The following is a 27,951-nucleotide window of genomic DNA, read 5'->3' on the forward strand; positions in this document are numbered from 1 at the left end:
GAATCAAAGAGCATTCAGTTAAAGTGTTGACAGAATTTCGCCAACGTAATGGCTGACGGATTAGAAGTCTGTTTATATCCCAAAATCAGAAGAAAGAAGGAATGTGCAAACTACATATTTCCCTGCAGCTGAACACCAGTGAAGTTGTGTTGAAGATCATTCAACAAATACTAGGGCTTTACATTGAAATAGAGTTGCCAGATGTCCAAGCAGAGTAACAAGAGATATCATCACAGATGTATGCTGGATTATGAGAAATGCCAAGGTAATCATGAAGGAAGTCATCATGTGCCTCATTGACTACAGCAAATCCTTTGACTGTGTTGAACACACGAGATTATGGAACTTCCTATGAAATATGGCAATACAAGTCCATCTCATTAGTCTAATGAGGAATCTCTGCATCAGTCAACTGTCATGAGTGGAAATTAAAAAACAGACTGGTTAAACATAATCAGAGGGGTGTGACAAGGCTTCGCTGTGTCACCATGGCTTTTCAACCTTTGCTGAACATAAAATGAGAGGAGCAGGACTGAAAAGAGATGACAGATGAATCAAGATTGATGGAAGAAACATTAATAATCTTTGAAATGTTGATGACACCAAAATCTGGAAGACCTGGAGGCCCTTCTAAAGAAAGATTTAGTGAAAAGATGGGACTTCAGCTCTTTTTCAACTTTTTTGAACACATTATGAGAAGAACTGGTTCACTGGAACAAAACGCATTGTTTGGAATTTGAAGGTAAAAGAGATGGAGGATGACCTGTAACAATATGAGTAGATACAACCAATAATAAGACGAAGAAGAAGAGAAAGAAGAAGAAGAATTATATAACAACAATCATAATAGGAATAATGTGAATAAATTAAATGCAATGAATATAATTATGCAATTTAAACAAACCAGAGCATTTGACTTTGGGTTTAAGTTATATCCCACTAAATGAACATCCTATTAGAAGTGAATTTTTAGTTTGCACATTATCATGCATTGCACATCCACTGTGTTCAAAATGGTTTCACATTACAGTAGCGCCATCTAGCGTTTAGAAAACTTAAAAAAAACAGGTGTGAAATAACAATATGAATTGGAATTGTGTGGAATTATATATATATACAATTAAACGATAGTAAAGTATTATAAAAAATCAGGTTATATATGTTATGTAAGTTTAAGGAATGCATTGTGTCGTCTTAATACACTGTTAGTAATGAAACCATCAATGGAAGCTGGCACTGTGCTGTATCAGTGGTATCAGTGGTGAAGCAATGTTTTAAGCCCACTACACCACACCACACTAGTAACACTACAGCTCCCCTCCCATAACACAGAAAGACACACCATTTCACCCTGTCACTTACTCAATTAATTGCTTTATTAAAATATTTTCTAATAATGTGGCCAACAAGTGGAACAATGTTTGAAAAATGAAAGTCTTCGCTTTGGTGGAGAAATATAAGGCATCTTCACATGTTATGGATGTAAATGGAATAAGGATTTATTCCAAGTGATTTTGGACCATTTGTGTTGTTACAGTAATGACTTTAAAGTCCTTGTTTCTGCACTCTTTACTGTCCATTTTATCAGCTCCATTGACCATACAGGAGCACATTGTAGTTCTACAGTTACAGACTATAGTCCATCTGTTGTTTTTTGTACTTTGCTTGTCCACTTTATCCCTATGTATCAATGATTAGGGCCACCACAGGACCACCATAATGTAGGCATCATTTGGTGGTGTTTCATTCTCAGCACTGCAGTGACACTGATGTGGTGGTGGTGTTAGTGTGCATAGTGCTGTTATGAAAGGATCAGACAACTGTATGATTAGTGAATCTGAGAGAACGGACAGTGAATATAGAACCAAGACGTGATGTTATACTGTTATGGTTGTATAGCACCATGTCAGAGTAGAAATTTTGCCTACTAGTGGCAACATGTGTTACTGTTCGGGTAACAGTTCGGGCCATTATTGTAGAGCTAAAAATATTACATTAGATATTTCGACAACCTTTACAATAAATGTTTTATGTTATAGCGCCGTTATACTTGATCTTACAATAAACAAAATCGTACAATGAAAGCACTAAATCATATTAATCAGAACAGATCGTGTACATTTGTTTGAGGTTTTTTTTTTATTATTTTTTACATGTTTTTTAAAACGTGAAATTTAGATATTTTTTTTACACTCCATTTAATGTTTTTCTTATTGACAGCTGTCCTAATACAACTATATATAAACGCATGCAAAATTAAATACATAAATGTAAGTAAGTGTGTAAATAAATAAATAAACAATCCCGCCGCGTCACATCCCGTCTGCGAGAGACAAACAGCACGTGTACTGGGCGTGGCCACGTCACCAGCTTCTATCCAATCCACGTTAGCGTCGCCTGAATATATTACTGCCGCGCCTGGATACTCAAATAAGGCGCAGGGTGTTGGCCAATAGCGTTCGAGGAACGGTAGAGATCCCGCCTTATATTCAAATAAGGCGCCGCTGCTCGCGGAAGTGTTGACTTTTAAAGGGCCAGATTCTCTCTCTCCCTCGGTGGCAGAGAAAAGAAGAGAAAGGGGCAGAAGAAGGAGGCCTCGGAGGGGCTAAAAGGGAGAAAATGGCAGAAACATGACTTTAATCGTCCGGATTTTCACTTTGGGTTGATTATCAATCGCTTAAGACTAGAATACGTCATTTTTCTGTTCTTTTCTGGGCTCGTTTGTGTTGAATCGATTGCTGTGATCAGATCTGATCAGACATAAAAGGCTGAAAACTCTTTGTGCTCCTCAAACCTTGGACTATTTTTGCTTCAGGCTCTTTGGATATTATTCCCCCTGCTCTTTCATTATCGTCTTTGTCTTAGGTGAGTTTTATAATCTTGGTAATCTGAGTAATCTGAGATGGTGTCTTTCTTTGGGTTGCTTTATGTGTTTTCTGTTCAGAGTAATGGGATCATAACTTCACAGTGGTAGCCCTTTTTTGTACCATTTCTTATGCAAGTGCCATATGAGGCTGATAAGTGAATGTATTGGGCATTTGTGAGTGTCCTGAGCTTTCTGGACGAGCTGTCTATTCAGATCTCATCTTACTCACACTCATACACCCATCTTTCCAGCCTCTTGCAAAACTGTTCATGTTTGCGTTTGTTTTCTGACAGTAAAATGTGCTTTTGACACTTGTTTGAGCTGAAGGAGTTTTGTCTGCAAGACTGACCACACTAACCAGGTGCACAAAGCATGTAGAGACACCCTCTCTACAGCTTCAGGGTGCAGGGGGCGTTTTTCCTTTTTTTTTAGGCTTTGGCTTTTGTCTGGGGCTCAGTCTCAGTGTCGCCCTACTCCCTTTATCAGTGTGGCTCTTAAAATCCAACCGTCCACCTAATGTCCAATAAGGACACCTTTTGAATCCCCAAAGTACATTATAGTTCATCATTTGGACTCTATCAAAGACCCACTACATACTAGTGCACTAGGAAGTAGTGAGCCATTTGAGACTGAGCCTGGGATTATACACCGTTTCAGCTACATCAAGCATTGTCTCCTTTTCCCCTTTTTTTTTGCATGAGACAGGCATACACAATGCTGTGAGACAAGGACTGAACTTACTGCAGAATTAAATATTGTCAGTGTATGCAGAATTCCATTTAAGCTTTTAAAAGAATTATCTGCAGCCTTAGGTGCTAAAGCATATTAAACTGACTCTAATTATATCAGAAAAAATATATATTTAATTATGTCAGATGATGGTGGTGGTGGTGATGATGATGACAGAGTGAGAGACACAGAGACAGACAATGAGACAGGCAGACAAAGATAGACAGACATACATGCAGACACAAAGCAGAGGGTTTGGGGAATGGATGAAATTGATAAGTGAGTCATTGAAAAATTGTCTGAATCCTAGTATGAAGAATTTTCCTCAGATCAGTGTTTAATACATTTATTCCTCCCAGTTCCTGCAGACTTGTGTAATGTGACTGGTGCAGGATCGCTGTGCGGTGCTGTAGACATCGGCATCTGAGTTACATCAGAGGGAGCGAGAGGGAGAGCAAGAGAGTGGGAGAAAGAGATGGGAAGGGTTATTGAGTTCATTGTGTACTGGAGCATGAATGGACCAAATAATGACAAGATGTTAGATTTGGAGTTCCTTTTTTCTGGATTTTTAAAAACCTAAATGGTTAAGAATGGGTTTGTTTTAATGTAAAATGCTCCATTTTAGAGAAATTTAGTCAGAGTTATTGACTGTGGTGGTGGATGGAACCTGGTGTCCTCCTCTAAATGTTTATTACATATTATGAATATTTAACTAGGCTATTTATTACAGCATTATTTTGCATTTGCAAGTATACTGTATTACAGTGTAGTTCCTGGCTAAACCAACCTAGAGGTATGTAATTACAGTTCAAAATATATAGAGGACCACTTCTCATCCCTATAATGGTGCTACATATGTTGCTGCAATGTAGAGGTAATGGATAGCACAATAAATAGTGTGTTAAAATAGTAACCCTCAATTAGAAATGCATTCATTTGTAGAGTATGTATAGTGTATTATTATCTGGGTTTAAGTGCAGTCCACCCTTTTTTGTGGAGCACTAGTGATTGCAGATCAAGTTTTACCATCATCACTATATGTACCACATATTTAAAGTATAGCTACTATATTTTACATAAAAAATTCATCTAATATATATTATAATACATATATATTGAATGATATTTTTTAAATATAATTGTTTTTATACTTGCATAGTACTGTACCTTAAATTTTATTTATCTTCTGTGCAATGACCGTAAAGCCTTCTGTTCTACTCTTATCTTATTCCTCTGTATTGTCCATGGCTGATTCGGGTCTTCAGACACTCCTAGCCTTGGTCTACAACAATCTGGGAGATAATTACTGTCTCACATTCTTTAGCCCCACAGCACAAAACAACCTGTTTTTCCAGACCAGAGGCATGGAGCTTTTACTGGTTTGTTTATGTGTGGATTTATGCTTCTTATTGAGGGTTGCTTGCATCCCTGCTAGAAAAACCAGCAAAACCAGCATATGTTGTGTTTTGAATGCATATGTGCTTGCCATCCTTCATGACCATGTAACTTGACAAGCAAAATGAGCACCTGACCAGTTTTTGACCATCTTAGACCAGCAAGGAACTGATGATCTCTTGATATTATAAGTAATAATTTAACAAAATATCTCTTCTGCTTGTTCCTTTAGATTTATTCCATCAGCCAGGACAGTCGTCATCAGAATACTTCTTTAGATTTATCCTAAATCTAGGAGACAAATGTGGCTACCAAATCTTGAAAGCAACTATTATGTTAACATTACGTGGTTAGCATAGCTAGATCACACACTTTCAACAGAATTGTTAAGTAATGTCAGACGTGATTTTGTTCATTTTGTTTCTAACATTATACAAACTGCATTAGCTTAAAGTATTTGTCATTCTAAATTTAGAGTCAAAATCCCCAGTTAAGGAAGTGTTTATATTGTGTGGATGTTTATACATTGGAAATTATGAGCTCAAAGCACAAAGAACATACTTGGTTTTAGCAGTTAGTGTTTCAGCTTCAGAATAAATTAGCATTTAGATATTTTAGCTTCAGATTGCTATTTGGCATTAGCATATATTGTTGTAACATTAGCAATCATTGTTTCAGGTTTAGAATCTCTCTCTCTCTCTCTCTCTCTCTCTCTCTCAGCAGTGAAATCCCCCCCACAGTGATATTATAAGCCTTCAAGCTGTCCTTGGAGTGTGTGTGATTTGAAGGGCAGTGCAAAGTGATTGCTTGTTCATCAGTGTTGTATGGTAATCTCTGTGGAATGACCAAACTTAATCTCTAATACTTCCCATTCACTGTATATTTAGACTTTCACAGCACATGTCCCAAATGTATTCTATCTACTGTACACTAAGTACAGTATTGTATTAAAATGATCAAATACCATGCATGTACAAAGTTTTGTAGAAACCCCTTATGTTTGATCTCAGCTGCTTTAAGCTGTACTCATTGTTGACACAAAAGACTTTTACACACACCTAGATACTAAAGATAATTGCAGAGATCTATATGCATTTACAAAAATATGTCCAACCAGAAGTTAGAAACTAATTCAGGAAGTGTGTGTTCTATTTATAGTAATATGTGAGATGAGACACCATTGCAAGGTTTTGCACAGATGTTATTGTGTTGATGTATGCAAACATACAGTAACCATGTTAACATCTCCATTATTAGAATTGACTCTTGCTCTGTTGATTTCTCCGTATACTCTGTTGTCATTAATGAGTAACATTGCACATTGCGACATGGCTAACTAACTTAGAGGAAGTATGACACTGGTAATATTTTGAATCTTTGATAATATTTGTCCTTATCCCTTGAAGGAGGATGGACAAAAGTGGGCCAGGCTAAGAACTTGCAGGCTGAAGGGAGTGGGGTTAGAACTGCTCCAGCTGATGTAGTATAGAAGGTCGACCATCACCTAGGATACACTTTGTCAAGGCTATGTCAACACTTCAAACACTTCAAACCTACATACACAGAGGAAGCTGTGGCTTCATGTAAAAGAATTCACATATTTCAACAGCAGCTTTTCTCACACACTAATGAAATTGCTGATTAATACACACACACACATAGACATTTTAAGCTGTGTTTCTATAGGGTATAACTTTAAAATTATTGCGACTCCTCTCTGAGTTTGAGGCAGTGTTTTGTTTTGGTTGCAGTGAAGGGGACGTTACATGTTCTATATTTCTTTGGTTTTTCAAATTCATCGTTTTGTATACTGAAGTGAAATACATCTCTCCAGACTCTGAGAACACCCTTATTGCAGTGCTTTGTTTTATTTATTTATAAACCATATTATCCACTAAACTTACTATATAAGTGCACCTTAATGTTCTACCATTACAAAATATTGTCCACCTGTTGCTCTGCATACTTTAATTCTTTCTACTTTGATTGCAGCCTCTTCTTTAATGGTCAGTGCCATGAGAAAACCACCACAGAGCAGGTATGATTTGGATGGTGGATCATCTTCATCGCTGTAGTGACACTGACATGGTGGTTTACATTTATGCATTTGGCAGACGCTTTTATTCAAAGCGACTTACAAAAGAGGATCTAACATTCAAACTACAGCACAAATTATATAAATTACCTTACATTAAGTGCCTTACAATAAGTGCATTAAAGAAAGACTTGCAGTGCAAAAGATACTCTCGGAAGAGTTGGGTTTTCAAGGATTTCTTGAATGCGGAGAGGGTTTCTGTTGCTCTGGTGGTGGTGTGTTTGTGTGTGTGTTGTGCTGGTATGAGTGGATCAGACACAGCAGGGCTGCTGCAGGATTTAACCCCCTGCCCCAGCATGTACGTGTGGAGTAGAAGAACTGTGCTCTCTGGAGTGATGGATCTCCATCCAGTATCTCAATATATTTGGTATGAATTCAGGAAAAATCATCTAACATCAGTACCTGAAATTGCAAATGTTTTTGTAGATGGCATCAAATTCCAACAGCAAACTTCTAGTTTCCTCTGTTGAAAAGCCTTTTCAACAGAGTAGCAAGTTGTAGCTTGAAGTAATTTGAAGAAATTCATTTTTGGCAATTACAGAATGGATGGGTGTTTAATTTTTTTTTCCCTCACCCCTTTTCCTTTGTCTGTTTGTGTGCGTTGATATTGGGCTAATGGGGTCTGGTGGATGTCTGCAGTCACACCCCCGGAAAAGACTTAGAGTCTTAAAGGGGAAGTAAACCTTATACCTGTCTCTGTGTGTGTGTGTGTGTGTGAGAGAGGACAAGAAAATGTTACAAATTCCACTCTAAAACGGAGATCTTTTTCTCTTTTCCTTTTTCAGTAAACCAGATTTTAACCTCATCAAGCACTGAATCTTCTTTTATTAATATAAATCTGTTTTTTTCCCAACCGTGTTTTATGCACATGGTCAAAATTTGCATAAAAGAGATAAAAGAACCCTCACACAGACACACATCCCCCTTTTGGCCTCTTTCTTTCAGTCTGTTGAGTTTAGAGTCTCTGAATTCATGTGGTGTGTGTGTGTGTGTGTGTGTGAGACACCTTATTTAAAAGTCTGAATTGCATTAGTACTGTGATAATGTAGCTGCAGCTACACAGGATTGACACTGCCTCAGCTTGAGAATGTTGGCTAGTTGGAAAGCTAGATATGGTGTTGGAAATATAGCTAACAAGATAGTGTTGACAGGTTAGTGTGTCATTTATCTTATGTGGACAGGTTTTTGTGCAAAACAAGATATTTCATGGCTGTTGTTGGCACTATGTTTCATTGGAACCTCTTTTTTCAGTTATTTAAATTAATTATCTTGTATTTTGTAACAGCTGTGACTGTGAAATACATGAAGACTCTTGTATAGTTGTGTGCAGCAGTCTTGCACTAAGACATGATAAGAAACTGGTGCTCTGACTTATCTTTTTAGCTGTGAACTTCCCTTTTCTGAAGCATATGTTTCCCTCCTGTTCCACTGTTTTGAGTTTGAAACTATTCACTTGCATGAAGAAAATCACTCTTTTTACATTTTTTGTTCTTAGTTAGACTTACCCTAATCTAGTTGGTGAATTAAACTCGTAGGTATCCTTATTCCACTTCGGTCATTTTCTATTATACGTATTGTACACATTATCTACATTGGTAGGTGGATTGGCGACTTGCAATGTCCATAGGTGTGAGTGAATGTGTGAGTGTGTCTTGCCCTGTGAAGGAATGGCACCCCCTCCAGTGTGTGTTCACAGTTTGTGCCCAGTGATTAAGGGTAGGCTCTGGACCCACCGCGACCCTGAACTGGATAAGTGGTTACAGTCAATGAATGAATGAACGAATACACTTCTTATATTCCTGTGTAATTAAATATGGTGAATTGTTTGTTTAAACACTGTTATAAATGTGTATTTATCTTCGTGTGCCTGACTTACCTGTATCTATTTGTAGTGAGATGTAATTGATATTAAAGTTGTTTGATATCAGTTTGTAGAATTTATAGTTCTGTTAACTTTTAAAAATGATGTATTTGTATTGTCCAATAGTTTAAGTTTAACAGTGTTGTCTCATGTCTGCTGCACTTTAACTGGATTATCCCCTTGACCCCCCTTATTATTGCATTCAATCATACAATATAATACAAAAATTAAATGTTATGTGGAAACACTACTCAGTAGTTTTTTCAACTCTTCAATAAATGGAAGCTATGTGGTTAGAGCTAGAAACTAGAAGAATTTAAACAAAAGGATTCTTAAGTGATCCTTAACAGAATATGAATTCAGGAGCGTTAGCTTTTCATTAAGAAGTACTTTTGTATAAGAAGTGTGTGTGTTCTCATGTTTTTTTCAGATTATATATATATATATACACACACACACACACACTTTTTTTTTTTTTTTTTTTCTCCTTTGGGGGGGGGCATGGGCTGTGTATATATCCAACAGCCCGTATGCATCTCCTGGGCACCAGCAACTAAGATCTGTGGCATGCTAAACACACACACACACACACACTGCAATTGTACACGCCTTCGCAAAACAGCCAGCACAGGTGGGAGGGACCATATCTGTTTCCATTTACCCTTGAGCCAATCAGGACTGTTTCCTGTCCCACAAACCACGCCCATGTCCCAATCATGAGTTTAGGCTCACTAAGCCCCACCCCCTTGCTGACTGAGCAACCAGCTGGAGAGAGAGAGAGAGCAAAACAAGCGAAGCGAACTCATTGTGTCCAAGATATTTGAAGCGAGAGATATAGAGAGTTAAGACAGAGTGGGGGGGAAAGAAGAGAGGGAGAGGGAAAAAAAGGTTAACAGACTTTAGGCTGTGCGTGTGTGCGCCTGCTAAAGGGAGCCTGAGAGTTTTTGTGTGCAAGTTATTGAGAGAGGGACAAGGGAGGGGGAAGAGAGGCAAAGCTGGGCATACCAGAATAGCAGAGAGAGACAGAGTATGTGAATAAGTGAGAGAGAGCATGCATAAACAGAGTGATCTGTCAGGCCTTGTGAGAGTGTCCCTGCAACAAGCTTTTTCAACTCACTTATTTCTGTTTTCTCTTTTCTTCCCTTCATTTACTTACTGATTTGGTGTTCTCTCTCTACTGTTTCTTTAGGCCTTTGCTTTAAAAAGAAAAGCTTTGAGTTTTGAGAAAAGGACTGAGAAAGAAAAAAAGGACTGTTACGGAGAGGTGAGTGAGTTGTGTTGAACTAAACTTTTTTCTCTCTCTCTCTCTCTCTCTCTCTCTCTCTTTCTCTCTCTCTCTCTCATATATTCATACAAATGAGATATATACACTTAACTTTCCTAACACAAATATAATCAAACAGTTTGCTTCTTATCAGAAATTACAAAGATAGTTTAAAAAATGTATGGAATGTCTAAACTCTGCTAGTTATAAATTGGTTAGTAATCCCTAATAACTTTTATTATTTGGATTCTGTATCACAGACTGTTATCTTTAAACATGGACTAAGAATATATTAGCATAAAGCTAAAACCACTACCAGACATGGAACATGTTATTGATGTCGGTGTTTATCTCTGATTGGTTAAGAAGGATGATGACATCACAGTCTGTGGTGCTGTAGATAAAGCTGCATCATCCCAGGGCCCACCCACAGCAGCTGAGATAAGAGAGAAAAAAGAGAGAATTATGTGGTGATGTAATGATTTCCTCTTAAATTTGACAGTGATACTCCATCAGTTTATTTAATTTCCACTTAAACAGCCATTATGTTCAAGATATTCAGTGTTCAGTGTCTACAGAACAACAGGTAGGCTGATCACAGCAGAAAAGGAGTAAATAATTAAGCATTAGACAGCAGTTTTGGGTCAGTCGATTTTTCTTCAGTTGCAGGTAGCAATATTTAGAGGATGATTTACATCTGAAATAATGATGGCATTGATAATAATAATAATAACTAATGAGTTTGTTTTACTAACTTAAAATGACTGAACTTAAATAGATATTTATTAAACACTGTTAATATCTGCATATTCTTTTTGTTTTCTTGAAATAAAGACTCTGTCTGAAGTGCACTGATTTTTGTTGGGCCGCCTACCGGGGCGAGATAGAAGGGGCATTTTCGTTTACTGACTGACTCCTAATGTTGAAACGTACATGAGCGAGTAGAAACTGTTAGTTTAGCCGTATTTCAGAGAGAACTTAAGGTGGCGCCACTACATCGTCTGTTGTTAGTTCAGCCATATTTCACATTCTAGTTTGTGACTTTAATTTGGAATCGTTTTGCGTGTTTCCACCAACATGAAGTGGTTCATGAACCAGAAAAAATAACTCCCAACTAGAACCAAATAATAGTAGATGCTTTAGAACAAACCGTGGCTGAATAATAAGAAATAAGACAGGAACACGTTTCGTTTTTGTGTTTCTAGGGCTGTGATTGGCGCAACGTCATGTTGACCAGAGTCTCAGCTCAGTGTTGGTTAGTTCACAAGCTCAGCAGGAAGGCAACATTTACACACGTATTATATCTCACAGAGAGAGGAGGACCGCTAAATTTGTCTTATTTCATGTGAGTGTATGTCTTTGGTGGGGAGGCATTTTGTAGCGCTAGTGTGTTTATAAAACTCCATATAGCTGCACGCAGACACATTAAACTTTACATGTTTTACTGTAACCTATTACATTGAATAAATAAGTAACTGTAATTCTTAAAATCAACAAAGTTTTGAATTTACATAAATAAATAAAAAGTGAACAATGTTAGTGCCCACAGTAACAACCAGCCATATCTGATTTTGTTCCTAATGAACATTGATAAATAATTCACATGAAATCAGAAATGTATTTTCCTCTTCCTAATGAACTGATATTAAATAGAAGTAATAAATGTGGACTAATAAATGGACTGTTTTAGTATTTCCTCTTTGCCTTTGTACCGCAAGAGCTTGACAACAATGGTTCCTTGGTGACTAGCATCAAACTTTCTGATTCAATGCACACTTTTATGTTCCTCTAGCTTTCTCAGTTTGAAGTGAACACTTAACCTTTTAACTTTCAATGCTGACCCCTTCCAAATGACTGATTAAGAATCATATTCTCCAACTATATTATTTAATTGTTGGGGTTTTTAACATTCTCTTTAGTAAAGTGTGATTCAATAATTTTCATGATAATTTGCGCTTATTTTTAACATGTAGCAGAGTAGCGTATTAGTTGAGCAGGGTAGCATTGAATTCAGCTCTGGATTGTTTATGTTCAGCGTCTTTTAAGGTGGAACAGTGTGTTTGAGGGTAATAAAAAGACTTGTTTGTACGTAGCAGACTTGTCTGTAAGTTTTTATTCACTGTTAGAATGATCACAGAAACTCATTTGTAACTTGAGTTATTTAGTTTTTGTAGCACTTTAGGTAAGGTAGCTGTTTCCTGAATTTGGAGATATTTCCATCTTAAGTCAAACAAAACAGCAAAAATTTATATAGTGTATTTTTTTCTTTCTTTTTTAATTAAAATGATGAATGTTACCTTTTAATTAGTCAGCCACTAGACAGCAGTGGATTATATGAAATAAGGTGTAGAATTAAATCAATAGTTTGAAAATAAAACAATTAAACAGTAACAAACAGCATTTTTTCCACGCATAAACTGTATGCCTTTTAAAAATATATTTATATTGCATTGGGTAGGGGCCTGGGGCAAATGTAACTTGAAAGAGGATGGAGTGATTGGGACACATTAATAATCATAATCTACTATATTTTGAGGTCAATTATATTTTCTGTGGCACAAATCAGATATTCTGGAAGATCTTAATAAGACGCATTAAACATCTAAAGGTCCAGACTGTTTTATATATTCTCTGTGTTACACGTTTAGTCTGTGCTGACTTTAGCGCCTGAGTTTGTATGGTCAGCTGTAATTGACCCTTCTTATGTTCAGAGATGTGCTTTGGTCATCTCTAACATGGTCACACAGTTCGGACACACTCACACTTTCTTTCTCTCTCTCTCTCTCTCGCCCTTTCACACACAAAACAGAACAAACCAACATTAAAATCACTGAAAGGTGAAGTGAACAACAAATGATTTTCTCAATACAATGGCACCTGTCAAGGGGTGGGCTATATTAGGCATCAAGTGAACAGTCAGCTTTAAAGTAGATGTGTTGGAAGCAGGAATAATTGTCACCTTAAAGCTCTGAGTGACTTTCACAAGCACCAAATTGTGATGGCTAGATGACCTGGTCAGTGCATCTCCAAAATGTCTGGTCTTGTGTGCTGTTCCTAGTATGTACTGGTCAGTACTTATGAAAAGGTGGTCTAAGAAAGGACAGCCTAAGTGTGTATGTGGACTGTGTGCTTAAAGCTGTCTTGAGAGAGTGTTTGATGTATTCAGCAGCCTGACTATTGTGAGATGTTCCCCATTAGCTGTTTTTCATAGGGTTACCTATAAATATGCCCTCCCCCTCCCCCACATATCTGCTTACACGTACAAACACTTTGTGGGTTCTCTCATGAGAACACTACTTGATGGCTTCATAAACATGTTTATTCATATTTTATTTATTTAATGAATTTTTGTATTATCTATTATTTCCTATTATATTATATGCACAGTTTTGGTTCTAGAGAAGCTTCGTGTTAGAATTGTTGACAGTGGTGTTGAATGGAACCAGATGTCTACTGCCTCACAAAGTTATTAGCCTACATGGAAATGTTTTCAACACTGTAGATGACAGTGGCATTAGTTTTTAAATTTATTTTTATAAATAAAATATTCACTTTTAAAATGATCTCTTTTATGGATATGTGCATGGAACCAAGATAAGCCCCAACAATATTCGTTTCCAGATTCATTCCATATAAACAGACTTAGACTGGTATAATTCACTGATGGTTGTGGAGAGGAAATAAATAGCTATATGTATGTTGCAGACATGTAGACTCCTGGTTCTATTTACCACTACTGTAGATAACACCATATGAGATGTGTGTTTTCTGTCTGATTCAGGCAGCTGTGAGTTTTTTGATTGTTAGCAACAGGTTAATTCCTTAGAGAAAACATTAACACTAGATCCAGACAGCACAATTCTCACACTGTCACTGGGACAGGTGTGGGGGTACCTTAAAAAACACACAGATTCCCCTGAGTGAGGTAGTCTTTCGGCAGATAAGACCTAAAGAAAAACTTAAATTCGCCCGCCATCAAGACCCATTTATAGTAGGTAAAATTGTTTCCAATAAAATTATTTTATTATTTATTGCATATTTATGATTTCTTTTCTCTTTACATGATATTGCATTAAAAGTTAAGAACATGATTGCCTCTTGTAAATATACCACATTTTTAACAGTAAAATAACTTTCATTGCAATAAATGTATAACAAATTATTTCAAACCCTGTTCCATTGATCTGGAAATTCCTTATACTTCTGTGATGCCCATAAGCTCCCTCATAGAATTACCATAATTCATTAGAGAAGATTTTTTTTTATGAATTATTATTATTAGTTTTTTTATTATTATTATAGTCACAAAACATTAATTTTTATTATTCATATTGTCACATCAAATATTATGTCTGTACTCCTGAGCATAACAACAGACTTCTATGATGTTACTGTGACTTTTTAGCAATAACTTTAGAGTGTTTCTGATTAGAGGAGGATGGGTTTCTTTTTCTGGTTCCTCCAAAGCTTCAAGGGTGTTTTTTTTGTCCTTGCTGGTGTCATCTTTCACTTACTCCCCCAGGGGATTTTGTTTTTAATTTTTTGCCTTATTACTGGATTTATAGCTGTATTGTGACAATATCCATTTAAGAAAAGCACTATACAAATACATTTTGACTGAGTTTTTTGCTATGCTGTTCAGTTTGATGAGAATATTGCCCTTTAGTAACCCTCATGAGTGAGTTATTTTATTTGTGTGTGTGTGTGATTAGCTAGCCTCTCTTCTGCTATGCTACACAAAGACACTGTTGTGCATTTTATGTGTATTCGAAAAAATCCTGTTCTTTTCAGTGAATCAGATCAATTAGCTCAGTATGCCAATCAATGTCCCAAAAAGCTTTTTAATGACTTTCATTCTCCCTTGCAACACAATTTGCAGTACCTCTTATTTATTTTTCAGTAAAACTAGCATACTGTCTAGTTCAAAAACTACAGGCAGCACCACATGCTAACATCACACAACACACAGGAGTTAACAACATAAAATTCTCCATACTGTGTCTAAAAACACAATATCAGTGTTTACTTTTTGATTTAAAGAAACAGTCCAGTTCAGAGTGCAGCCAATAATAGATGTTAGATATCTTTTACTATTAACTCAGCTTGCTGCCTAGCATAAGAGATATAATCATGGACAATCTGTTGGTTTAAGGTTTTTATCTTTGTTTAGGATAATTTTGTGATTATTTTAATTTAATAATATATTAATATTAGCTTTAGATGTTTTATGCTCATTTTGTGATTTGTATATTAGCCCAAATGAGCCACTTCTCCTTTTGTTTCAGGCATATGAACTCTACCATGCTTCCAGATGACCTGCAGCATAATAATACTAAATAGTACAATGAGTTTGTGCATGTCAGTTATTTGAATAACCATGCCTAAACCAGTTTTATAGCCCTTGCCGTATCTGTGGGGCAAGTGTGCCCTGTACAAGTCTCTATGCTGTGATTGGCTGTTCCTTTGCTGTAAGTGTTCTGGTTGGCTGATATTATAACTTTGCTCTCCTATAGGCTGCTGGCTCTGGAATGCCTTGCTCACAATGCAGACGCTGAGTAAACAATTGTCTTCAGGAGCCCAGGAGGGCTGTCATTGGCCTCTGGCCTTTTGTGGGTGGAGCTTGAGGATAGACTTTAGTTGTTCATTGGAACATTCAACAAGACCCCCACTCCACTGACACTCTGCCCCTTGGTGAGTCTACAGATTTTACACGCTCAATTTATTATTTCTGAACTTCTGTAAGTGCATTGTTCAAATAAACTTTATAGAGCATTATAAAGCACTTAAAGGTGCACTAGGTCATTTAAAAAAAATTCTTTAATCTATCTCCACAAATCAGATTACTTTCTAGTTTATGTTGTGTTAACTTATGTTTAAGTTAATGTTTTAATGTAGTATGAATTACTCAAGTCATGACTAATTTCTCTTTTATAGTAAATAATAGCAGGCATATTACCCCTACTCCTTCTGTAACGTGCTACAGTACAGTATTACAAATCTTTCTCTCTCTCTCTCTAGGCTGTGTGGGAATGCTGGTGGAGGGTTGTTGGGGAAGTGTTGGAGATGGCCAAACTCTGGACCTAGGGTTGGGGTCAAAGGGCAGGGGTCAGCACTGTGGAGTTCTTGAGTGGATGTGGACAAGCTCAGGAAGAGCAAGAGCATGTAAGACGCACCCAAACACAGATCCATGTCTGTTCACTCAGTGGCCTGCTGTTCACTGTTCATCCTCCTCATTCTCAGATGTAAATTTTAGATTTAATGTTAATTAAGACGCTTCAGACAATTACAAACACTTCATCACCAGAGGCTGTCATCTGTGACTATGGTGTTTCACAAAACAATTAATACTGGAATTTACCTATTTTATTTAGACATTGTGCAAGGCATTCCAGGAAATCATGTATCAAAAGTATGCATCAAGTATGAAACAGTTCCTCAGCACAAATCTGAATTAGAGTCTTAGAGAAGGGATGATTAATGTTTAAATAAAATTTGTTTGCCTGTGCTTTTTAGGTGTTAAGCATTACATTTTGTAATGGGAAATGCAGTTCATATAATGTGTAAAAGTCTTTATTAATTATGCCCAGAATTATGAGTAGAATAGAATATGACTAGTATGAAAAAGATGATGGTTTTAAAACATATGTTTTCTTATTTTTCCTCAGATGTTGTCCCTGGCATTATGGGAAATGTAGTGCCTCTGTCATAGAACAAATCTTCTGGGATTTATCAGCATCCAAAGCCTGTCATCCATCACAGGCCCGGTTTTAGTCTCTAGAACTCCACAGGACTTTGTAAGACTAATTTAAGGAGTAGATTACCACACAACTTTTTACATTTTTAAAACAATCAGTGTGGGACAAGGGCAACATGCGGCACATCCACATGGAGCTGGTGCGGAAAGATGCAGCACAGGCTGGAGCTGAGGGACCAGGCCCCCGAACCTTTAGCCAAGAAGAGCTCCATATGCAGAAGGTCTATCAGCTCTCAATCTTCTCCCAGAGGGGTGGTTTTAGGGAGAGCCATGGGTCCCTTAGAAGGGGATTAAAGCGCCCCCTACAGGATGAGCAGAAGAAAGATGGTGAGGAAGATGATGACAATGATGATCTGGAGGGTGGTGTGCTCTGTGGGTCAAGTACTGGCTCCAATTCCCACTTTCTAAGAGATTCAGAGACCTCTCTGTCACCTCCTCTCTCTCCCTCCCACACACACACTCGTACTCCCCCTGTCCCAGGACGAAGACCCGCCCAGCATAACCTAGACCGCCCGGTACCTGATGTTTTTGCTCCAAAATCACCCCCCAACTCCCCACGGGGCAGCGGCCTTCATCACAGGTTTGTTGTTTATTTGGTAAAAGCCTACTTGTGCAAGGAGATGGGAATTCTGGGAAATGTAGTATGCATCATGTATAAAAGAGTAAAAATGGGTCTAAAATTCCTCATAATTGCAAAATAAGGCACATACAGCAGCATCTAATGAATATATAAAAGAGTACAATAAAAAAAAACCAGCTAATTACTGACTTTTGTTAAATGACAAAGATGTTTGTCATTTAACGTAAGACCTTTGTTGAATTTTTTGCTATGATATTATTATTAAAAATGAACATTTAAAATATTTTATTTTGCAGGCGTGGCAAGGAGGAGGTGCTGCAGCGCCCCATTCAGGACTACGAGGATGAAGAGGATGATGAAGAGCGTGATGTGGATGTTTTAAGAGACCGGGAAATGCCCTGTTCTCCCCGTTCGCCACCTCTTTCTCCAACACGGACATCCATCATCCCAGGACGAAGACAGGCCCAGAGGAACCTGGATCAGCCTACCCCAGACGCCTTTGCCCCACTGTCCCCTAAATCCCCCCCTATGCAGGAACCCCAGGCCCTGCCCCACTCATTCACCCCTTGGGGCATAAGCGACAGAAGCCCCCCACCTATTGCCCCACAAACCGAGGCATGCACAGCTGGATGTGACCCACTGTGGACTATGAATGGGTACAGAGACCAGGGCTGCAGTAACACTGACCAGCCAGTGGAGAGCACTAACTGCACTTTTGAGCTCCAGGTAAAGGTGGTCAATACATTTTGGTCAAGACTGATTTTTCCGACCAATATTTTGACTGCAGTTTTATTGTGATTATAGTTGTATGCAAATACATGTTGACTATATATTTTGCTGAATTAAAATGTGAAATAAATAGCACATCCTCCTCAGATAACACATTTAAATATGAATTGTTTTTGGCAAACCTTGTTTCACAGTTTGTACTTATTTGCAGAGTTTAGCATACTGGGGATAAAATGAATGTAAAAAATAAATATATACCCTAATGTCTGCACAGTAAATTACTTTATAAGCTGTAACTGTAGAGGTAAATGAAGAGGATTTGTTGTTATTATATTTGATTATGGTGCTTTTTGCCATGTTTTCGGTCTGTCTCCAGGGACTCTCACAGCCTGCTCTGACTCCAGCCAAGGCTGTGGAGTGGGGTGCGAGTCTCGAATCTTCTCCACCACCTACAGAAAGGAAATCCCACCCCTCATCTCCCCCCTCCCTCTCCAATGGAACAACTCCCACAGACAAAGGTGGTTAGAATACACTCTTTGTAAAAGTGGTTGTTTGATTCATAACAACAGTGGACTGTATTTTTCATATTACATTTCCAGTACTTACATTGTATTGGTGCATCCTGGGTTCTCCACTAACATACATAATATTTTCTAAAATTGAAGGCATGCTTAGACTGTGTTACAGTAGTCAGAATAATGTTGACCAAATTCTGAAAAAAAAAAAAAAAAATCACAAATACTGCAAAAATAATTTGATGGTGTATTAAATTTGGTATGGCCAAAAACTTACCAACCAATCAGTCAGTAGCAGCTCTCAGTGAAGCAAACAAAATATGGCAATTTTCAATTTTTGGGAACTCCTCTCACCCTAACTGTGCCAATGCACTTTTCCTTCCCCATTAAATGCCCTCTTGAGGGGTAAACAGTGTGGGGAAATAAAACTTTACTCCAAATGCGAAATAAACTGTTTCCGTTTTTGCGTGAATTGTAAGGATTTACAACCCTTCTCTCTTGCCAGATAAAGGCCTGTCTGAGCTCCCCCGGGTGGTTCCAGGGGTGAAGAAGAAGCTGTTGTGCTCAAGTGACACCGGAGAGTCATGTTCTGAGGATGAAGGTCCGTCCACCTCGAAACGGAGTCGCCTTGCACTGATGACCCCGGGACTCGGCCTTGCTGCTGGACGAAGCACTGACTCAAAGGCTGCCCCCTACTGGACACACCTGCTCCCTACAACACAACAGGGCAAAGTAAATAATACACTAACGAGAGAGGGAGAGAGAGAGAGAGAAAATACCTAGCATTTGTTCTGTATACTAGAATGAGTTTTGTAGCATCCAGAATGCAACCCATTGAGAGAGCTTTTGTTAAGAAGGTGAGCTATACCTCACCTGACCACACAAATATATGCACACACACACAAGTTGGTCTGGCTCCATTCAGTTCCAGAAACACTTCAGGGCAGCTTGTACTCTGCTGAAAGAAAGCTAGAGGATAGGCAGAGGGAGAGAAAGGAATAGGTGAGAGAGGCGTTGCACTGAGAGATGGAGATGTTCGGTGTGGTGTGTGTGTTAGCTCGCATGCCAGTTTGTGTGGATAGCTGACGGACGGTTGATGGCGGTTGCCTTGGTGAGTGTGCAATGGCCCCTGGCTGTGTAATGACAACATGATCAGTTTTAAAAAATGACTGCATTTTAGCTGGAATGTCATAAATAGAAGATTCCTCCACATGTTTTTTTTTATTATATTTATTGATAGTACATTTTCAGGATATCATTTAAATAGATATTTAGAGACTAAAAAGAAAACAATTAGAAACAAGACATAAATGCATAAAAAAAGAAATATAAATGTACTTTTTTTCTCTCTCAGAGTCTCTCGGAGTGCTCTCGCTCATCCAGGAGACTGAAGGCCGGATCTCGCCTCAAATCGTGAGCCAATTTATTTATTTATTTATTAATTTTTTTATTAAATATATGCTGGACACTGTTTTCTGTTTGAACTGCATTTTAACTGTTCTTTTGGTTCATTTAAACTCTGCGTGCATTTGTGTGTGTATATCTGTGTGTGCGTGTGTAGTCGTCAGTTGCGTAGCGGTAGGAGGACAGATAGCCGCTCCTGTTCCGGTTCCTCTCTGGCCTCCATTAGCCGAGCTCTGCTGGGAAACTTTGAGGTACAAAGTTGTTCCCAATATTTGCACTAAATGCTTAGGCTCTGATTTCACTACTTGGAAAGGCATGGGGGAAAAAGTTTATGAAAGTTTTTCAATATGGCAACATTTATTTAACTTGAAATTCACAATATAAAACAACTTAAAAGTGTGTGTGTGTGTGTGTGTGTGTGTGTGTGTGTGTGTGTGTGTGTGTAGGAGTCGATCCTGAAGGGCCGTTTCTCTCCCTCTGGGAGGATAGAGGGCTTCACGGCTGAGATTGGAGCAAGTGGTTCATACTGCCCTCAGCATGCTACTTTACCTGTCCAAGTGACCTACTACCACACCTCTGAGCACAGTGCCCCCTCACCCTTCCTGGTAAAAAGAAAAAAAAAACACACCACACACAGTTAACATGTTCACACTTTTTACAGCCATGATGTATATCAACCATTTTCACACATTTCCAGAGTTTGCCTTTGCAAATGTCACTTTCATCTAGATATTTTCAATATCAGGGGTGTCCTAACTACTGAAAAGGCATGGGGCAACGTCAGTGTAGAGCATGCAGGAGGCATGGCATTAATTAACTGTGAATATGCTGGGCTTCAGTTTATAATGATCAATTGTATGGGAATCCATTTTGAAATTGTGTTTTGTTTTTTTGGATAGTTCTAAACTTGGGTGTTAAAAACACAAGACAGAAATATGATCAATCTTTCCTCAAAAATGACTAAAACATTCTCCTCAGAAATCTCTGAGAATGCTGTGGGTGTGGCCCAATACTAATGACTGTACGTGACTCAGAGCTCTCTATCACTGGAGAAGAGAATGCTGTTTACGTTACCATGGCAACACAGCCTCAAGAAAGAGCAGTCGCTGGGTTTTTACTATGAACTGCAGTCGACATTTTACACAAGATAACATTACATGATAAAATGGCACAGGCGGGTAGAATTGACATTACACATGATTGTATCAACTGGATACCTGCTAATTGGTTTCCAAATTGGTGCTTTCTACCGCTGCTACTCTGCTCTACTGCCAGCTGAGTGTGACTTTTATATTCGCAGCTACTTTACTGTACACGCCGGCCCAGTGTTTTGTTTGCTCTGTTTATGTCTTTCTCTCTGTCCCCATAGCTTGGTGAATAGCTTGATAGTTAGCTCATTTACTACTTCTACTCAGAGATGAGTAGCCTTGTGACTGGACAGGGTAATAGTGACATAAGCATTACCCACATTTAGGACTGCTCATTCTACATCAAGAGGACAGCAGTACCGGTCATTTTTGAGGAGAGATTTATCATTTTTCTGTTTTGTGTTTTTCATTTAAACTTTGCTGAATGTAACACTCAAGTTTAGAATTATACAAAAAAACACAAAATTTCAAAATGGGTTCCCAGGAGCTTTGAGAGATAATCTGGCCATGAACTTTGGACCATGATTACACGCTGATGTTATTAGCCTCATAGCTGGCTTTTCTCAAAGCATTATTTTAAAACATTTAAAAACATGAGTATAAAGGTTATAGTAGGTATTTGATTATAACAGGTATCTGAGTGAGGTACTGAACATGGTGTGTTCTGTACTTTGTGTGTATGTGTATCAGGGTGTGATCTCTCTTGAGCCTCTGGGAAAGAAAGGCTACAGCGTACCCAAAGCAGGGACCATACAAGTGGTGGGTCATAGTGCTTCTCTTTATCCCTTTCACACCTTTGTCCTTTTCTTCTCTCTGTATATCACTCTGTGGGTAAGTTATATCCAGAATTATGCTGTAGATTACAGGTTTAAATTTAAAATAATGATTTATGTGTGAAAAATATATTTTTTAAAAAATTGTTAATTGATTAATTTGATTAGCAGACATTCATCTCCTCCAAGCATTTTAAACTCAAATTACACTGTTTTCAGCAGTATGTTATTGGAAGAGACTTAGCTCGTCCCCAAAAACACATTCATGAAATAGAAGTATGTGTGATATAAATAAAAATACAAAAAAAATAAGCTGATGGGTCCTGTTCAATACAGTTTACAAAACCATTTGTATTTTTTTCTACTACCTTTAAGTTAATAGCACTGTGTTTTATGCAGACCTTATTCAACCCCAATAAAACTGTGGTGAAAATGTTCCTGGTGACCTATAACTTCGGGGACATGCCTGTTAATCACATGACCTTCCTGCGCCATCGTATCTTCCTGGTGCCTGTAGAGGAAGGGGACGGGCCGAGGGAAGGGCCACAGAGCTCCACCTCCGACAGGAAGAAGATTCTTTGCTACCTGATACACCTGAGGTGTGTGTTGTTGGGTTTCTGTTTGTTTTTCCCTTCCCACTGACTTGCTTTATGGGTGAGCTAATTTCATTAAGGTGTTACCACAGTTTCCTTTTCTTGCATTATTTCAGAGTTATGCTATCTCTTTCCCTGAGCAGGCAAGGATGAAGACAGAAGAGATTGAAGAGACATTAATTAAGGTTTAGGACAGATCCACCCTGTGTTTAACCCTGATAGCTGGATTTAAAAAGGATGCGTACCAAAAAGTATAATCAGTATGAAAAGGAATGGCCCTATAGGCTTGAAATAATAAGCCAGATTGCCCCTAAAACTTTCTGTAGTGTATTACAATATAACAGCATGAACATTTCGTCATATAACATTTTATGAAGAATAATTTATCTATATTTTTTTAAATAAGCCATGTATTTTGCTTACTTATTTATAAATGGAAACCATCCTGCAGTATTTAAAAGGGCAATCAGCAATCTGTTATAAACATTGGCACCCCCATGTGGGGGACCCATTCTAGGTGGCATAAACTTGTTCATTCAAGGACTACAGAGCAATTTGCTTCATCTCATGTTAGTTGTACTTTTTTATTTAAAAAATTATTTTTTTTGCCCTTTGATAAAAAAAAATAATGCTGTTTTAACCAGCAGGAAACTTAAACATTAATAATGCACTTTTTGTCTGGATGCTGATGTTCTCTATCTTCTTTTCTCTTTTTTATGTCTTAGATTCCAGAGCTCCAAATCTGGAAAGATTTACTTGCACAATGATATCCGGCTGCTATTTTCCCGAAAATCCATTGAGGTGGACACAGGGATTCCTTACGAGCTGAAATCTTTCACCGAGGTGCCAAGAAACCCCAAATACTCCCCAAGAGCGTGACACTCTCCCCCTTATCCCTAACCCTAATTCTAAAGATAAAATTAAAGCCCACCATGCAAAAAGAGAGGTGGGACACAAAAGACTGATTCAAACCAGACATTTTAGGACAGAACCACACAAACTTGAAAGACTTAACGCACACAGCACATGGAGAAAAAAAAACTCAAGCAAAGAAAAAGAAAACACGCAAATATCACCCTGTCTGATGGACAGAGTCTCTCTGATAATCAGGGTGTGACATGCATGCCTTGTGACTAAAGAGTTTTCCTCTAGTGCCGTTACACACTACCCTTCCGTCTGCCTGCAACAATCACAGCCCAGAGCCATCCTGGCATCCAAGTAGAAGCAGTCGTAGGACCTTGTCTTGCTTGGAAGCTCTGAGATTGGCCAGTAAGAGTGGAGGAAAGAGCAAACAGAAGAGAAGATGGAGTATTGGGGCAAGAAAGCTACAGATGTGGAATTCGAACAAGCTGCCCAAATCTGGCACAGAATAAATATAGATTTCACTATGAGTGACTTGTTGTTGTCTAATGACCAAGCAGGCCACTTTATCTGGGCATTTTTGGGGCAATATAGAGAAGGAACGCAAGCAGAAACAAGACTGAAGGATCAAGAATGTTCTAGAAAGAAAGCTACCAGCAGGATGAGAGCCATGAAAGGCCTGACCAACAACAATACTGACATGTGCAAGCAGAAGGAAGGGCACTGCCTATTTTTGAGTAATTATTATTATGAACAGCTTAACTTTGAAGCAAGAAAGTGCTACAAACCTATGGCTGCATTTCAAATTGCTCCATGCTCCCTACATAGTGCAACACGTCTTATATCTGTACAAAAAAAATTGAAACTAAGTTATTGTACAGCTAATAAATTACTCAGAAATGTGGATTGCCCTTTAACTGAGAGAGAGTGCACTACACTGCAAAAAAAAGATATTTTTATTGGGTACAGTTATCTTATATCTAGTCTGTATCTAACATTTTCTTATGAGTTTAAGTAATTTTAAACCAGATAAATATCTTATGCCTTTGACAGATCATTTTGCTTGATTTAGGCAAAATCAAAACAAAATTATCTGCCTAAGAAATTTTGCCAAATCCTATCGAGTTTATTTGGAATTCGACATTCCTTCTTGATAAAATCATTTAAAATGGGCGAATGTTTAGATATGTTTTTCTAAAAATAATCTTAAAATAGCCTATACTTACAACAATCACAACGAGAAATGTTAGCTATATTGACTTCATTTCAGACCATTTAAATATCCTTTGGTGTAGAAGCAGTTATTTCATGACCTACGTAGTGCACTACGTAGGGATTAGTGACCTATTTGAGATTCATCCTACCTTTTTTTTAAAGCCCTAATCGTGAAGCCACCTACAGGACAAAACCAAGTAGGGTGAGAACAAAACCATGAGTATAAACTGTGGGTATCATAAAATTAGCAGTTGCTATGGCAACATTTGGTCTGTTTCTGACTGGGGCAGGGGTTTAAAGCAAAAAGGAAAAAGTTGCACAAAATCCAAGTCTAAGACCTGTTTGGAGTGTAAAGCTGCCTTCTTTGGCTTTACACTGGAGCAACGATGCTAATGTAGATGCTAATGTAGCAATGGAATGTACTACCCCACTAATTAGTATGGTGCTAATAATTACACATCTATCTTAAGCCATGTTGAATTGTTCAGTAGTCCAATATACTTATGTAAAAAAAATGGGCAGTCACAATACTAATTAGTGTGCAAATGCTTTCCTTATCAGTTATATTAGTCTTATTAGCTCCAGTGTAAAGGTAAATAAACAAGCTTCAGGCACAAAAATGTCGCATATCTACATTTCTTGGTGGAGGAAAGAATTGCAAAATTTATAATTTTCCCTTTTTTTCATACAGCAAGCTAACTTCGGAATGTGTTTTTGTCATTGATGTCTACAGAGTCCAATATAGGTCTATTTTGAGGCAACTGTTTGTCAATTTGTTTGCTGATGTTTTATGTTTTCTTAATTTGTGGGCATTGGGCACAATCCTTTCCCACCCTTTACAAATGTTTTTTTTTTCTGTTTCAGATTTTATTGTTTTTATTAATAACACATACATGCATGTAATAATAATAAAAAAATGTTTGTAAATGGTTGGAACTCATTAAGAAAACATATGCATCATTTGCAAATTGTTCCCTCAAGACATTTTTTTTTCTTTGGACTTTGTGTTTCTCTGTCCTAAACAGGACAGGGAAATCCAAAAGTATTATTGATTTGACAACACTTACGCTCAAGCAGTTAGCTTGCTAATCAATCAGTTGTGTTGTTTAGCACTCCAACAGGAAACAGGTAGTAGTGTTTTTAATTTCTATTTGCAGATGTCTTAAAAAAAAAAAAAAAAAAAGGAAAAAGAGAAAAAGCAATATGCTGCACAATAGGGTGTGTGATTTCTCTTCTGGGGGGATAATGTACAAATGCAAAGGGGAGGAGAGGGATTTGGGGAGGGTATTTAAAATGACAAAATGTAAATGTATATTTAAACAATAAAATAAACTCTGACGCGAGGGTAAACTCTGATGCTGGGTGGTGTTATTTACTTTTTTTCAATTATTTAAAATAAAAACAAACATTTAACATGTTTAGGAATGCATTCTTATTCTTACTTATTCTGAGCATACAGAATAGAATAGAATTCAACTTTATTGTCATTGCACATGTCGCAAGTACAAAGCAACAAAATGCAGTTTGCATCCATCCAGAAGTGATCAGTAGTAAAAATATACTGATCAACAGTAAAATTATCATTAGCTCCTTGTTTCTACACTCACTGTTCATTCCCTGAGCTCCATTGACCAAACAGGAGCATGTTGTAGATCTACAATTACAGACTGTATTCTCTGTGTGTGTGTGTGTGTGTGTGTGTGTGTGTGTGTGTGTGTGTGTGTGTGTGTGTGTGTGTGTGTGTGTGTGTGTGTGTGTGTGTGTGTGTGTGTGTGTGTGTGTGTGTGTGTGTGTGTGTGTGTGTGTGTGTGTGTGTGTGATATAATCAAATACAGACTATGTATTACCTGCATTCTTTCTGTCTGATAATATCAGATAATATCTGTGGGAGGAAACTAAACGTGTCGTTTTTCCACGGTATGGAAGTTGTGTTCATATTTTGCCACTTAATTTAATGCAAAATTATGAAAAAGGTGTGTTGTTTTTGGCTGCAATAATTCAATGTACAGTGGGACATCTGTGCACAAATGGCCCAAAGATCCCAAAATATCCAGAAAATGGACTAAATTTGTCAACTTTAAACGGGCACTTTGGAAAGGACCATCCGCTCACTCCGTTATCTGTAGCTCATTTCACTGGTGCTTTTCCAACAATATGGGCATGTAATGAAACCAACGAAAGGTGTTCAAGAACCTCTGTAAAATGGAGGTAAACAGGGTAAGTACACTTACTTCACCTGTTTTAGTTGGTGTTAGTTAACGTTAGCTTGACTTGCTAAACTCGGTGGCTCAGATTATACTCGGCTACGTAGCTGCATTACGGAGGTTTATAGTGTCAGATGAATTCGAGTTCGACTTCGATCACATTTACAAGAATAACGGTACCTCTAAATTTGAGTTTAGCTTATTGCTAGGCTGTTGTCATGAATAATGTTTGTTATTTAGCTAGATACTGTCATAACAGTCAGTCATAACGGTGTTTTACCGCGGCGTTGTTCAGCTGTTGTCCACCAGTGACGTCACGGTTGCGTTAAAGAATTTCCGTAGCAAGCTCAGGTTTTTCCGTCAATTTAATAAAATTGTCAGTTTTAAAGCAAATTAAGCTGCTATTTTCATTTTAATTCATACTTATATATGTCAGTAACTACAATAATGTGAAATATTCATGGAGGTCCATTAAGTGATGCTTAGCCTTTAAGGTGAAACAGAAAATCCTAATGAATCAATTGCTTATCCTTTGCATCCCGGATGTGTACCCTGAATTTTTTCACTCATATTTGAGTGAAATTTGGTCTATCCAATTTGAGCAACTTCGAAATTGATATTGATTGAATTTTTTTGAGCTTGAATTTTTTTTTAATCTGAATTTATTAACCTTAAACAATAACAGTGAAAACGTGTTCTTTAAAATTCAAGAGTTCAATTCAAGAGCAACTATATTCAGATGCATATGTGTGAAGCAAAATATTCAGAGGTGGAAATCTGAAGACTTAAATTCAAAAGCAACACAATTCAGATGCATAATTTCAGTTAAAAAAAAAATCAGTGCTACAAATTCAAAGGTGATTATATTTCAAAGTCTGATGAGACAGATTTGCTTCCATATGCAAACCTATGTAGACCTATTAGCATTGTTCCCAAAAATCATTACACACCTTGTGAACTTGTTA

At 37.7% G+C, this 27,951-nt stretch overlaps 1 protein-coding gene across 1 annotated transcript; it reads left to right on the forward strand.

Annotated features, from left to right (window-relative positions):
• Nucleotides 1-2,569: 2,569 nt before the first annotated feature.
• Nucleotides 2,570-26,027, forward strand: LOC136677310 (atos homolog protein B-like). The gene is made up of 14 exons (XM_066654822.1): nucleotides 2,570-2,865; nucleotides 10,136-10,210; nucleotides 15,724-15,901; nucleotides 16,229-16,372; nucleotides 16,876-17,544; nucleotides 17,841-18,270; nucleotides 18,650-18,791; nucleotides 19,294-19,520; nucleotides 20,143-20,201; nucleotides 20,350-20,443; nucleotides 20,639-20,797; nucleotides 22,031-22,099; nucleotides 22,513-22,712; nucleotides 23,432-26,027. Exons 5-14 carry the CDS (start codon nucleotides 17,081-17,083, stop codon nucleotides 23,583-23,585), a joined length of 1,998 nt encoding a protein of 665 aa, XP_066510919.1. The 5' UTR covers nucleotides 2,570-2,865; nucleotides 10,136-10,210; nucleotides 15,724-15,901; nucleotides 16,229-16,372; nucleotides 16,876-17,080; the 3' UTR covers nucleotides 23,586-26,027.
• Nucleotides 26,028-27,951: the final 1,924 nt, after the last annotated feature.

This window comes from Hoplias malabaricus, chromosome X2, assembly GCF_029633855.1.
Source record: "Hoplias malabaricus isolate fHopMal1 chromosome X2, fHopMal1.hap1, whole genome shotgun sequence".
Classification (NCBI taxonomy): Eukaryota; Metazoa; Chordata; class Actinopteri; order Characiformes; family Erythrinidae; genus Hoplias; species Hoplias malabaricus.